Source organism: Rhinatrema bivittatum, chromosome 3, assembly GCF_901001135.1.
Source record: "Rhinatrema bivittatum chromosome 3, aRhiBiv1.1, whole genome shotgun sequence".
Lineage (NCBI taxonomy): Eukaryota > Metazoa > Chordata > Amphibia > Gymnophiona > Rhinatrematidae > Rhinatrema > Rhinatrema bivittatum.
Window position 1 is genome coordinate 573,688,111 of NC_042617.1, and position 14,769 is coordinate 573,702,879.

Here is a 14,769-nt window from a genome sequence, read left to right on the forward strand (position 1 = left end):
AATCCTTTGTTACAGCATCTCATTAAAAAACAAACAAACCCCTCCCAACTAAATCTTGCTTTAAGAGTATCCAGCAACTCATGTGGATAAAATTTGTATAGCTATGAATGCATCCCTCCTTGCTAGTTAGCAGTTTTTCAGTGAAAGGGGAAGAATATCCCATTTCCTTGCCCCTCATCATTGCTGTCATATACTGTAACTAGCAGGATTTTAATAAACAAAAATCTCTTTTTATATTACAACCAGAAAGCTGATGCCCAAGACTAGGCAGAATGTCATTGCTAGTCCATGATTTTGATGGGGTTTTGTTTTTTTTTTCCCAGTTCTCTCTGTTTTTCTAGTTTAAATACAATATTGCAAGGAGCATTTTGTATAGTCACTTACATTTAGAGTGGTACATTCAACTTGAGAATTTTTAAGCTGTACAATCAAATGGGCACTATATGAAAGTTATAAAGCTAGGACAAATCTGGTTATCTGTTCTGGGGACTCTTCATTACAGCATTTATTTATATTAAAAGTTTGTATGCTTCACTCTACAAACAGTATTGATCGAGGCAAAGAATCACAAGTTTAGCTTTATAGTGGGAAAGAATGCAGGGATCTCCAAGCCCAGAGGTAGACTACTTTCTCCTAAATTTTTAGGAAAGTAGATATGAGAAGCCACTGCTGCACTCTATGCCCAGAGCAGGTCGTGATTTATCAATGAGACTATTGCTTTTATAAAAATGTTCCTTAGCTTACACAAAACATGGCACGGCAACCTACAAATTCCCAGCATGCATTTAAACCATGCATTTGGAATGGTCTAAAATACAGCTACAGATTCCAATTAGTTCGAAATACAGCAGTTCTCCTGCATTTGAATCTGCATCTCTGTTCGCATTTCTTCAGCCCTGCTATAAAATTCAAGATACTCTCACTGATCTTCAAAGTCTACAAATGGTCTAGATCCTCAGGACCTTCATGCCAATTTGATCCCTTATTGCCCCTCCAACAAACACCCTTCCCCAAGAGGTATGCAATGTGACTCCCCCCCCCCCCCCCAATGAGTATTTAGAAACTTATAAAAAGGCAATAAATATCCTGTTCTGGTTCACCTGTGTAAAACTCAATCCCTACGGCGTTAAGGGCTATAATGGACAACCTAGCCTTTAGGAGGTTAAAGGCGTAGTGTGCTTCTGCATTTAAAGCCTGCTAATAATGGATGGCTTTAATTTTAGGATTTCTAGGCCCTTTTATGATTTACCTGAGGAGGGTGGGGGAGATAGCCAATTTTTTTTTTTTTGATTTGTGGATTATCTGGAAACAGTAATGGTGACTGAATGCAGCTAGTTATGAATGAACTTTGTTATAGAAGGATGTTTCTGTAGCCTATGCTCATTTTACTTTATATTTTTTCAATTGTAAAATATACTGTTATATAAGAACATAAGATATGTTCATATTATTCCATGAGTTCATATGTAAACCAATGTGATATGCCATATCAAATGTCTGTATATAAAAATGAATAAATAAAATAAATAATGTCATACTGGGTTAGACCAAGGGTCCATCAGGCCCAGTATCCTGTATCCAACAGTAGTCTATCCAAGTCACAAGTACCCAAACATTAAATGAATAAGATCCCAAGATCCTAATCCTTCTTGATTAATAGCAATTTGTGGGTTAGGTTCTCCCACCTTAGATCTTTGAGAAGCAGGATAAAAAAAAAAAAAAAAAAATATGAGCACAGTTACGGAAGCATTATAATCTAATTGTGTGTAATGGATGCTTATTGTCTCACAGTTTCAATCTGTTTTATTATGTTACCCATACATCCTTTTATATCTTTTAAAGTTTCTGGTACTACCTTTTACATGTGCTACAGAACAAAAATTAAAAAAAAATGTGAACAAATAAAAATGATGTGCAGATTGTATTAGTCCAATTTAATCCTGACCTATCATGATTGAAATTCAATTGTTTGGCTCAGTCAGTCAGCATCACATCTTTTAAGATGTGCACTTGTATGGACAACAGGGTGGCTTACTTTCTACTGTAAACAGTTACAAAATAGGAAGTTTATAAAAAGGTGAAAAATAAAAAAAGTTGCTTGCCTTGGTGAAGCTGGGTCACAGAAATGACATCATACCTCTTCCAGCACGACTCCCCTGTAGAAAAGGTTTGGTGATCTTCCATGCTAGAGTGGTCAAATGAACTTACTAGCTGAACCATAGTGTCACCACCATAAATTTCCCTTTGGTGTAAACAGGAGTGCCAGTAATGGCATAAAATAAGATGTCCACAGTCATGTTAAAAGAAGTCCAGGCAAGAATATTAGATCAACCACATGGGGGTGATTTACATTGTTCTGATACAGGTATATTGAAATTAGTCTGTTGTGTTAATCTCTAATAACTGACAATACCACATTGTTCAGCTGAAATTTTCATTTGTATTTTCATGGCTGATGTTTCAGGTTATTTTCCTGGACCTGCTAGTTTTAAAATTTCTATATTTTTCTTATAACAAAATGTGAATTCTTCTGAAAGGATTTGACATACAGTAATCATTCCAAAATTACAACAGTCTTCCTTTTGTTTGCTAGTGTCTTAGAAGGAAAGTCTTGTTCACAATCCCCCTTTAACTTTGTGCTCCAGACTCCAGTGAAATCTCAGCACTGATTAGTGCTTCATCCAGTGCAAGCATAACAATTACTTGCAGACAACAAACTGTAGCACTGATCAAATCTTTGAAAATTCCAATAGCAACAGCATGAAATGAGTATCTGTTAAGAAGAATCCTCCAGATTAAAAAAAAATATAAATATTTTAATAGACAGACATTCATTAAGAGCATCTGGTTTTAAAGAGTTCTTCCACATTTGAAAAAGCGCAATAAAGTCAGTATTGAATGTGTACATTTTTAAATCCTGCAAATCTTAGCAAAAAAATAAGCAGATGCTTACAATTCTGGTGTTTTGTTTTTTTTGGATAGATTTTAAGCATTGCAGCAAGCTTTGCTGAATACCAAAAAAGAAGAGATGAGAATCAATTTGCGTTTTCTGAAAGAGCTTCTATTAAAGAATCATGGGCTGCAGACTCTTTTAGCCACTGTATCATGTCATCTAGAAGTTCATTCCCAAACATGAACTGGTCAATGTCATGTAGGGACATGCTGATTCTGTGATCGGTGATCCGGTCTTGGGGAAAGTTGTACGTCCTGATCTTCTCCGATCTTCCTTTGCTTCCAATCTATCAAACACACAACAAAATTGGTTATTTACAACACTCAACACTTAAAAGCTTGCAAAATACAAGAGGTATCCTTGAATTGTGATCACAACTGCAGCTGTCCCTCCACTCCACTATATACTACCACTTGCATCTCTCAGATGATCAGAACACTGGTAGACGTGCTCTGATCACTGCTGTCCATTCTAGAGATGGCAGCAAGGTTGCATCTGCCACTTGATCAGTGTCCCTATGGTAGCCCTACCCCTAGACCCACATATTTCCTGTTTGGAAAGGACAAAATGCAAACTTTGGTATGGTTTTTCTGTATGATACTGGTAGGGACCCCAGGTTTCCTGGGATTCTGTGAGAACCACCACAAAATCAGGCTTTTGCTGTGGAATCGGTAGATCCCCACAGAATTGCTGCAGGAGACTGAAGAAAGAGAATGTAGTGGTGGCTGGCTAGTGACACATTTTTCAACTCTTTCCTCCTCCCAGGTGTCCTAAAAGGCAGGAGTAAGAGGTAGCAGCATTTCTGACTTCATTGCCCTCCTCTGTCATCGGGGCCAGACGTGTTTTGTACAGTTCAAAGTGGTAGTCTGGCTCCAGGCAGGAGAGGATGACGACCTGGCACAAGATGCTGCCACTTACCTCCTCTTGCTGGTCCAATCAGCACAGGAAGGGTAGAGCTGCTGCTGAGGATTGGCTGGGGGATAGATGTAAGTGAGAGAGAAGGGCAAAGGATATGAGTGTGAAACATGAGTGATGTATGTATGGTGGCACTTGGGAGAGATGGCATCTAGGATGGGAAGAGGAAGGTAGAGCAAAAGAATGGGATGGAGGAGAGATCATCCAAGATCCCAGAACCACTCTACCCCCCTTCTCCTTGTCCCACAGAGTCAATCTTCCCTCCCATCTGCTCACCCTATCTCCAATCCTCCCTTCTCATCTACAATTCTCTCTCCTCCTCCACATCAATACCAGAGATCTCCAACCCATAAACTCAAAAGCACAAAATTATACAGACATAAAAAGCAAGACTGGAAAACTACTTTAATATCATACAAAAGTTTTAATTATTTAAAATGCAAAATGATTCAAATTTAAGCAAATGTGACACAATTGCTATAGAATTTCAGATACTTTGCCATAGAATTTTCTAGTTCTTGCCAAACAAACTCTACACTTAGGCTAGGACAAGAAATTGGGGGCATGGATATTTTTCTATTACATGGTGTATTCCTGCTTGCTTTGTGTACCTTTGACCTGCTTAGGAGAGTCCATTTCATTTAAGGCTTTCTGAACATGAGGGCCCTTCCCTTTAAGCAAGCCACTTAATTCCTCCCACCCTTTGGTCAAAATGAAATTTTATGTTCTTTGGGGCAGTGGTTCTCAACCTTTTTTTGGCCGGGACACACCTGACAGATGGTTCTCACATGCGTGATCCACTGAACATGTGACCATCACGGGGCTAAATGGAAACATGCACTCTGCATCCACAGGAATCCCCTCAACCCCCAGCAATTTATTTATTTTTTTTTATTTATTTTTAATTTTTATATACCGGAATTCCTGTATGCAATACAAATCAATCCGGTTTACAATTAAAAAAAAGGTTGCCCTGGTCTGGGAGGTTAGACCGGGGTTTTTTACATAGAACATTGAACAATTTTACATAGAACATTGAACAATAACAATCAACCAATGAACATTTTTTTTACAAGGAACAATGAAAGTATCAATAATAAACAAATAATAAATAACCTTGTTCGTGATTTGAATAGTATGTGTGTGTTCCCCATTTTTTACAATGGACTTTAGTAGCGTATATCGACTGCAGTAAATGGTTATATAATATGTCCTCTGTTAAATGACTGTTAAATAGGCATTGCGAATAAGCAAGTACGTGTAAGAAATTAAGTGTCAAGCTATTCGTGACACCCTACAATGGTTGGATCTGAAATTCAGGAGGAGGTGCTTAGTTATACTCTGTGAATTGGAATGCTTGCCTGAAGAGCCAGGTTTTTAACCTTTTTTTGAATTCTGGTAGATTGGGTTCGAGTCGTAGGTCTGGTGGGAGCGCATTCCATTGGTGTGGTCCTGCCGTGGAGAGTGCTCTTTTTCTTAGTGTTGATTTGGCAGGAGCTGCGACTAATGTGCCTTTGTAGGCGCTTCTGATGGGTCTGGTAGATAAGTGTGGCTGGAGTTGAATTTGTAGAGATATAGGTGCGGCGTTATGGATTGCTTTGTGAATGATGGTTAAGGTTTTATATAGGATTCTCTGTTTGATGGGTAGCCAATGGAGGTTGCTCAAGATGGGGGTAATATGGTCTCTTCTATTAGTGTTAGTTAGGATTCTGGCTGCGGCATTTTGTACCATCTGTAGGGGTTTGATGCTGTTAGAGGGGAGGCCAAGTAAGATTGAGTTGCAGTAATCAAGTTTCGAAAAAATAATGGATTGAAGAACGAGGCGAAAGTCATTGAAGTGAAGGAGTGGCTTTAGTTTCTTTAGGACCTGTAATTTAAAGAAGCAATCCCTGGTGGTTGTGTTAATGAATTTTTTTAGGTTAAGTTGGTTGTCAAGCCATGCTCCTAGATTCCTGACGTCTGCAGAGAGCTCCATGTTTTGTGCTAAGCTGTGTGTGTGGGTGTTCGGTTTGTGAGAAATCAGTAGCAACTCTGTTTTGCTGGAGTTTAGAATAAGGTTCATGCTGGAGAGTAGATGTTTAATTGGTTGAAGACAATTCTCCCAGTAGGCGAAGGTTTTTTGAATAGATTCTGTGATGGGGATGAGGATCTGGATGTCATCTGCATAGAGGTAATGAGTAAGCTTGAGTTGTGATAGGAGATGGCAGAGGGGGAGGAGGTAAATGTTGAACAGGGTGGGAGAGAGGGATGAACCTTGTGGTACACCTTGGTCTGATAGGATGGGGTCAGATTCCTTGTTGTTAATTCTGACCTTGTAAAACCTGTTTGATAGGAATGATTTGAACCAACTGAGAGCTGTGCCTTTGATTCCTATGTTTGATAATTGTTCTAGTAGTTGTGAGTGATTTACCGTGTCGAACGCTGAAGATAGGTCTAACAGGACCAGTAAGAAAGACTGTTTTTTCTCCAGGTTCAAAAGTAAATTATCAGTGAGAGAAAGCAAAAGAGACTCTGTGCTTAGTGACTTACGAAAACCATATTGTGCAGGGGAAAGAATGTTGTGCTCCTCAAGATATTCGGAAAGTTGTTTATTTACGGCTTTTTCCATCAGTTTGGAGATCAGGGGCAGGTTTGCAATGGGTCTGAAGTTGGCTGGGTCCGTGGGTGATGCAGTCGGTTTTTTCAGTAGGGGTTTGAGGATTGCGAGTTTTAGTTGATTAGGAACTGTGCCCATGGCTAGAGAGGTATTGATGATTTCAGCAATAGGTTTTGCGACGGTGCTAGGGATGGCGGTGAGCAGATTAGTAGGGAGTGGGTCCGAGGGATGTGCAGATGGTTTAATTTTTTTAAGTAAATTTTCAATCTCCATGGCTGATGTGGGCTCGAATGACTCTAGTCTATAATTCAGTGTGGGTAGGTATGTGCTATGAGGTGTTGGAAGAGTTTGATGAGTTGTAAGGGAGCTAGTAAGGTTTGAGATTTTTGTCTTGAAGTAAGTGGCTAATTCGTTGGCTTTGCTGAGCGCTAGTTGGTCTGGAATGGAAGGTGGCGTTGGTTTGGTGAGAGATGAAACGTAAGAGAATAAAGCTTTAGAGTCGAAGATGAAGTTATGAATTCTTTTTGCATAGAAGTCCTTTTTTGTTTTGTGTATGGCGTTTCTGTAGGTGTTGAGGGTGGCTTTGTAGTCCAGTCTGGATGTGGGTGAAGGGTTGTTTCTCCAGCTTTGTTCTTTGTTTCGTAGTTTTTGTTTTAGGGTTTTGAGTTCCGGGGTGAACCACGGTTTTCTGTTGTCTCGTGCCGGTTGGATTACTTTTGAGGAGGTTGGGCAGAGTTGGTCCGCTATTTTGTTCGTGAGTTTGATCCATGAAGTGGTGGCTGTGTTGGCGTCTGAGAGGTCTATTTGTTTGAGATCTTTAGTGCATTGTTCGGTGAGTAACTCCAGTGAGCATGGTTTCCTGAAATGAATGATGGTTTTGGATATGTTTGGAGGTGGTGTGTTTTTCATTTTGAGAGTTGTGTCTATGATCTGGTGGTCTGACCAGGGGATTGGCGTGCAGGTGGGATTGGTATGGATGGACCAGCTCTCGTTGATAAATATGAGGTCTAATGTATGACCTGCTTTGTGAGTGGGCCCGCTGATTATTTGTGAGAATCCAAGGTGACTGAGGGAGGTGAGGAAGGTTTCGCAGTTAATGGATTGAGGGATGGAGTCCACGTGCATGTTGAAGTCTCCCAATATGATGGTTGGTTTGTCTGAATTTAAGTGTTTGGCTATCATCTCTATTAGAGGGGAGGGGTTAGTCTCTAGAGTTCCTGGTGTGGCATAGATGAGGAATATTTGTAGATGTTGAGATTTGAATATGGAGCATTCTAGTTTTGAAGTGGAGTATGATAGTTGTAGGGTTATGCCCAATTGTTTTTTTGCAGCTAGTAGAATTCCTCCTCCTTTCTTTTTCGGTCTAGGTATTGAGAAAAGGTCGAAGGATTGTGTTGGAAGTTGGTTTATTAGAGATATGTCAGTGGGTTTTAACCAGGTTTCTGTTATTGCACATATGTCAGGGTTGTTGTCAATAAGGTAATCATTGAGAAGGTGCATTTTTTTGGAAAGTGACTGTGCATTGAATAAGGTTAAAGTAAATAATGAGAGGCCTAGGAGTTGTGTAATGGGAGATGTCATGATGTTGATGAGTCTTTGTTGTCTGGGTGTCTGAATGGGGTCTGGTGGAGAGTTATTTCTGGGTTTTCTCTTGAGTATGGGGATGGAGTAGCTGTGTATCATTGTATGCTGATTTGCTAGGGTTATGATTAGGGGTACGTCTGTAACTGGGTACGTTCAGAATCTGCTAAGATGGCTGCTGGAACTGTTGGAATGGAATGGATGCTTTGAGGGTTGGAGTGGATGTTGGAACTGCTGGGGTGGATGCTGGAACTGCTGGAATGGATGCTGGAATGGATGGATGCTGGAATGAATGCTGTGAGGGCTGGATTGAATGCTGATTTGTTTTGATGGACGCTGGGGGTTAGTAAAGGGTGCTATATTGTGGCTGGTATGGATTGGTTGAGGTGATTGGCAGGGGTTGGTGCGTGATGGCTTTATCCGGTCCGAAAAATCCAAAAAATCCAAAAAAAAGCAATGAGTGCACAGCAGATCTAGGACATTACCCTGAACAACTCGCCATACAAATGAGATATTCTGGTTCTGATGACATCTCAGTAAAAGCAAAACAAACTCCCTTTGGAGGAGGAAGTGACGTCATCTGAGCGGATGGCAGCCTAACTCACGAGCTCCCTCGACACCCATATTAAAAGCTTATTTTCAGGAATTTGAACGAGTATGCCATACTGAGAGCAGCTGACAACGGATGACGCAGCGAAGATGGCAGCGAAACGAAAATCAGTCGATTTTCAAATGTTTTTCCTACAAAAAGCTCGGCGAGCTGGGCCCAGCTGATGGCACGCCTGGCACGGATGCGGGAGGCACACTGGCGGAGAATGATTCGGATGACGCATTTAACTTAGCCTCGGAATTTAGAAACTGGTTTTGTAGCCTGAGAAACGACTTAAAAAGCTATAAAAAAAAAGAGATTTGTCTCTGTCCAATAAAGAATCCAGATTGGACATTTGGCTTCTAATTCTGTACTGTTGCCTCCACAGCTTGGTTAGATAGCCTCCCTTGCTGTTTCATCAGTCCATTAGATTGGAAGGCCAGACTGAAGTCACCAGACAACTGCAAGAAGTGTGTAACGAGCTCCAGGACGAAAATGTCTCTGAGAGCAAAAAAGGCTGATTTGGAGAATAGAGCTTGACGGAGCAATCTGAGATTCCATGGGTTTCTGGAAACTCCTGAAAATGAGGACTGTGAGAAAGTGATTACCCGCTTCTGTGCCTCCTTACTCGACAAAGATGGTAATGGGGAGCAGCCGGTAACTATGGATCTTAAGTTTGATAGAGCGCACCAAACACTGGGGCCTATGGGAGCTAACAAAGCACACGATATTGTCTGTTTCCATGACTATAGCCAGAGAGAGAAGATAGCCAATTTGGCCAGAAAAATTTGGTGGCAGTGGGAAAATCAGGAGATATCTGTTTGCTGACCTCTCCCAGGCCACTTTGCTAAATAGAACTGAGTTGTGAGAGGCGACTCAGTTTTTGCGCAAAGAAAACGTGAAATATCGATGAATGCACCCGTTCGGGCTTACTTTTACTTGGGACGGGGTGACATCCCAACTGCAAACCCTGGAGGAAGCCGCTACCCTTTTGCAGGATAAAGAATTTAAACCATCAGCTCCCCCAGGCCTTGGGGTCAAGAAGCCCATCCCTAAGGGTCAACACCCACGCTGGCAAAGAGCAACCTCCCGTAACAGTCGACTGAAAAGACATTCTGACACCCACACCAGGAAGGACAGACTCTCCTGAAGAGGAATATTGTCATAAGATATCTTTCTTGCGGTCATTGCCTTGACATATGGGGCACCCAGGGACTCAGGTTTTACCGGGTGCTCTGTGGGAAGGCCGATTGCTAGTGGCATTGGGTGCTCTCTGTTATGGTAGATGTTCTGTTACTGTATAATTCCTGTTATATTGTTCTCAAACGGGTTCAAGGGGGGTTTCATGTTAGATATTATCTTCCTCGCTACAATACGTAGATATGGATCTGCGGGGAGGTGAAGGCAGATCTACAATGGGGAGGGTGGGTGCTTGTCCATCTGGGTTTGTGAATTTTTCATGGAAAAGCACCATATGAAGAGCTGAAAATGCAATCTACACATTGTTTTTCAATCCAACCCAAACACCTCCCTTAAAGGCTGCTAAAAATATGCACATTGTTCCACATGTGTAAATTTCCATTTATCCAAGTGAATGGCTTTAAATATTGCTCTTAATATACAATATGTAAGAACCCAGTCATCCCTTTTACAAATCTATGTTTAGAAATTTTTCAAAGCCATGCCTTTACATGCTTCTCTCTGCTTTTATTTCAGAATCTTCCTAATAGTTCCTTTTCCTGATATTGGTGCTCCAGTTCATAGTAAAATGTAGTCTAAGAGGAGAAGGCACTCCTGGTCAATAATAGATTAGTCATTTGTCTGCCCAGGGAGTCCTACCTGAATTTTCCTAGCACTCTCTCTTCTGCTTCTCTCTTCTTCCAGTTTGATGCTGTACAGTTTGGCACGAAGAATCTGCATAGCCTTCGCCCTGTTCTTGAGCTGAGATCTCTCTTGTTGACATTCAGACACCACACCTGGTGATTATATCAAGAATATAAAAATTAAAATAGAGTGCCACAGTAGTATTCTGATATAAGACTGCACACTCCAGTCCTTTATCATTATTAAAATTTATGAATTGCCTGATGCAGAAAGCTCTAGGTGCATGTACATTTATAAATCACAAAAATACAGTTCAAAACAAAGATAGGAATATACAGAACTAAGCTTCACATAATCACCAGAGAACTCAAGGCAACATCATGTTATTCAAACAAATGTGCTTTCAGCAAATATTTGAAAGTCTAATGTATAAATGCCACCATGATGAACATTTATTCAACTCTGTCAGTGGCTCAGAGTTCAGACTGTTTTAGTAATTATTTAGAAATGGAAGAGAAAAGCAGATCACTGATGGGCTCAATTCATAGTTTTGGAGCTGGCTCCTTTGTCCTTCACAGAAGGGGGATCATGTACACCAGGAAGAAACACTCATCTAACTGGATTATTTGATACCTGACCTGTATATTTCCCCTCTACAGAGGCAAACATCGGCTCTCAAATGTTTGTGATGCAGTTTTAACTTGCCTGTTATGTTTGGTGCAGCAGTGATCACTAAGAGCATGAAGGCAATATAAAAAGACACAGGTTTCCAAAATTACTCTTTTTTTTTTAATAAGCAGAAAGATAAACTTAAAAAAAAATGTACACACACACACACACAGTGATACCTTTTCATTGGACAAACAATGCATTTCCTAACTAGCTTTCAGAAGCTAACACTCCTTTTTTCAGGTCAAAATAAAATGAGCAGAGCTTCAACATTCCAATAAATCAGATTACATTATAAAAGTGATGTGGACTATCACAGCAACCACATTAAAAAAATATATATATAAAAAAAGTTAACATACATTTGGTTTTTAACTGGGTGTATATATATGGCTATAAAAGCTCTTCCCTTTATACAGTGGAAGCCTTTTTTCCATTAAGACCTGCCCTTCCTAGCTTCCTCTACTTTTAACAAGCTGGCTATCTCAACTAAGGAGAAATTACTACTTACCTGATAATTTCCTTTTGTGAAGGGTAGGTCAATCCCAATGAGTGGGTTATGCATCTCTGCCAGCAGATGGAGACTGAGCAAAAGCTGATGTCACGGCTATATAGTCCTGCCCCAACATCAGCGTGCCAATGTTCTCTGGAAGAGTCAAATTATGGACAAACCTGATTAAACTCGAACATTATTAGCAACCAGTAACCATTTGTTTCTCAACCAACAGGAACACGGAGTTCAGTCAAAAGAAGGAACATATCTCGCAAACTAAGAACTAGAGAAACCACTTACCAGTTATCAGCGAAGAGCAGGAATTATACTCTGCATTCCTCGCCCTAAGAAGGCTAACCATAAAATCCAAGTCGGTAGCCGAGGGCAGGTCTAGATTGACCTACCCTTCACTAAAGGAAAGGAAATTATCAGGTAAGTAATAATTTCTCCTTCCTTAGTGTTCAGGTAGGTCAATCCCAACAAGTGGGATGTACAAAAGCTAATCCTGAAAAGGCTGCCAACGGCCCAGTCAAAACTACTCGCGCAAAAAAAGTGGCACCCTCCCTAGCCCTAACATCCAAACGGTAATGCTTGCAGGTGTGCAAAGATGACCATGTCTCCACGGCAAATTTCAGCAGGTAACAAAGCTCTGACCATGATACCGCCTGAACCCTCATGGAATGTGGTCTAATCTGCTTCAGTAAGGCTACCTCAGCGGCCACATAGGCTGCCATAATGACCTCTTAACCTAGCGGGCAATTGTTGCCCACGTCGCAGGTGCTCCCTGCTTACCTCCATGGAGCACAAAGAGGTGATCAGACTTCCAAAAGGTCTTAGTCATCTCCAAGTAGCACAGAAAATGATGCTTGACATCCAAGGAACGCAAAAGGTGGTATTCAGTTTCATCTCTATCCCTGTCCAAGGCAGGTAGATAAATGGAAATGATTCACATGAAAGTCCGAAACCAGTTTGGGCAAAAAGGAAGGCACAGTCCAAAGTTGAACTGCACCCAGAGTCATATGGAGAAGAGACTCATGGCAGGAAAAGAGCCTGCAATTCAGAGACCCAACAAGCCAAACAGATTGTTACCAGAAAGACTGTCTTCAAAGTAAGCAGCCGCAAGGAAAGAATACACAGCAGTTGAAAAGTTGGACCTGCCAAGAACTCAAGGACCAAGTAAAGACTCCACAAAGGTGCCAAAAGCCACAACGGGGGGGAGGCCGAAAATGTTTAACTCCAGGCAAGAAATAGGACACATCCGGATGAGAAGAGAAAAGCTCTCAATTGACTCTTCCCATAATAAGCCAGAGCCCAACTTGAAAAAAAGCCTCCAAACGCTAACATAAGCTAGAGAAGTAGCTTTTTCCAGGCCCCCCCCCCCAAAAAAAAGTGGAAATTACAGAAGACACATAACTGCACTTCAACAGCCGAGCACTTTCAATGGCCAAACCATATGACAGAACCAACCCAAAATTCTCATGCAGAATGGGTCCCCGATATAACAGATCTATCCAAGATGGTAGCCAGAAGGATCTGCCCACCAGAAGTCTCTGGAGATCGGCATACCATGGCATTTGAGCCCAAACCGGAGCCACTAAAAGGACTGTTTGACTTGCAATCTTCTGTACCAGCCTGCCTATCAAAGGACAATGCAGGAACGCATATAGCAGGACACCATGTGGCCACTCCTGAACGAGTGTGTCAATGCCCATCACGTTTGGGTCTCATCTGCGACTGAAGAAGATTGAAACTTTCGTGTTTAAGTTCACCAACAGATCTAGATCTGGTAGGCCCCAACAGTCCACCAGTAGCTGAAAGGCCTCTTCCGCCAGCTCCCATACTCCTGGATCCATGCTTCTCATGCCAAGGAAACCAGCTCTGATATTGTCCTTTCCAGCAATGTAAGAGACTGTTATGCTTAGGAGACGCTGCTCTGCCCATACCATGAGCACATTTATCTCCTCTGACATCTGTCGACACTTGGTTCCACCCTGATGATCAATGTAAGTCACTGCTGTTGCATTGTTGGGCATTATCCAGACCACTCAAGCCTATACCTGCTTGGCAAACTGCAAGCATGCCAACCAAACCTCTCATGCTTCCAATCTGTTTATATTCCACTGTCGCTCACTGCATTCCAGTGCCCTGCACCAACATCTAACAGTGTGCCCTCCCCCAGCCCCGGAGGCTCGCATCTGTTGTGAACACCAACCAAATCTGGTATCATCAAGGAAATTCCCTTCCTGAGATGGTCTGCATGAAACCACAAGCTCAACTAGGATTTCACTTCTGAGGGAGCAGCCTCACCACATAACTCTGTGACTGGACTCCATCAGGAAAGCAAGGCGCGCTGAAGAGGATGCATATCTTCCCTCGCCCAGGAAACCACTTCTAATATGGCAGCCATCAACCCCAGGACCTGAAGATAAGACAACATGGTCGGACGAACAGAGTTCCACAGGGATCTGACACGCAGCATCAACTAGTGGATCAGAGACTCTGCCAGAAACGCTCTTCCCTACCTTGTATTGAATCAGACTCTAAGATACTCCAGTGTTTGAGATAGCTGCAAATTGCTCTAGGCCAGATTCACCACCCATCCTAGTTCCTGTAGCAAGGAAACCACCCTGCGATAAACGTGAAGACTCTCTTCCAATGTCTTAGCTCAAGTCAACCAGTCGTCCAGACTGGGGTAAACTAGAATGCCTTCCTTGTGAAGGGCTGCCGCTACCACTACCATAACCTTGGAAAAGGTCCTAGGTGCTGTGGCTAGTCTGAAAGACAAGGCCTGAAACTGGTAATGATGATCCAGGATGGCAAAATCTGAGGAACCGCTGATGTTCCTGCTGGATGGGAATATACAAATATGCCTCAGTCAGACCCAGAGATGGGAAGTACTCCCCAGTTTGAACTTCCATTATGACAGACTGCATCATTTCCACCCCGAAATGCGTGACTCGTAGATGTCGGCTGACGCCAATGAGATCCAGTATGGACTGAACCAACCCTTCCCTTCTTGGGCATGATAAAATAAATGGAATATCTGCCTGTATTTTGTTGCGGTTCAGGAAAGGGAATCACCACTTTCAGAATCAACAGCCTTTATAATGTTGCTACCACTTCTATCCTCTTCTGAGGGGAGCTGAATG

At 41.8% G+C, this 14,769-nt stretch overlaps 2 protein-coding genes across 5 annotated transcripts in view; both read right to left on the reverse strand.

Moving 5' to 3' along the window:
- FBXO5 (F-box protein 5) overlaps positions 1 to 2,653 on the reverse strand; it is a 44,685-nt gene extending 42,032 nt beyond the window's left edge. Inside the window, exon 1 of the mRNA XM_029596563.1 lies at positions 2,103 to 2,653. Within this exon, the coding sequence (XP_029452423.1) occupies positions 2,103 to 2,220 (118 nt within the window). The 5' untranslated portion in view covers positions 2,221 to 2,653. The remainder of the gene's footprint in view (positions 1 to 2,102) is intronic.
- Positions 2,654 to 2,791: 138 nt separating this feature from the next.
- MTRF1L (mitochondrial translational release factor 1 like) overlaps positions 2,792 to 14,769 on the reverse strand; it is a 68,999-nt gene continuing 57,021 nt past the window's right edge. For all 4 annotated transcript variants that reach the window (XM_029596565.1, XM_029596567.1, XM_029596568.1 and 1 more), the window contains 2 exons: positions 10,474 to 10,610; positions 2,792 to 3,239 (listed from right to left, as the gene is read on the reverse strand). In XM_029596565.1, coding sequence (XP_029452425.1) covers positions 3,036 to 3,239; positions 10,474 to 10,610 — 341 coding nt within the window. In that variant the 3' untranslated portion in view covers positions 2,792 to 3,035. The remainder of the gene's footprint in view (positions 3,240 to 10,473; positions 10,611 to 14,769) is intronic.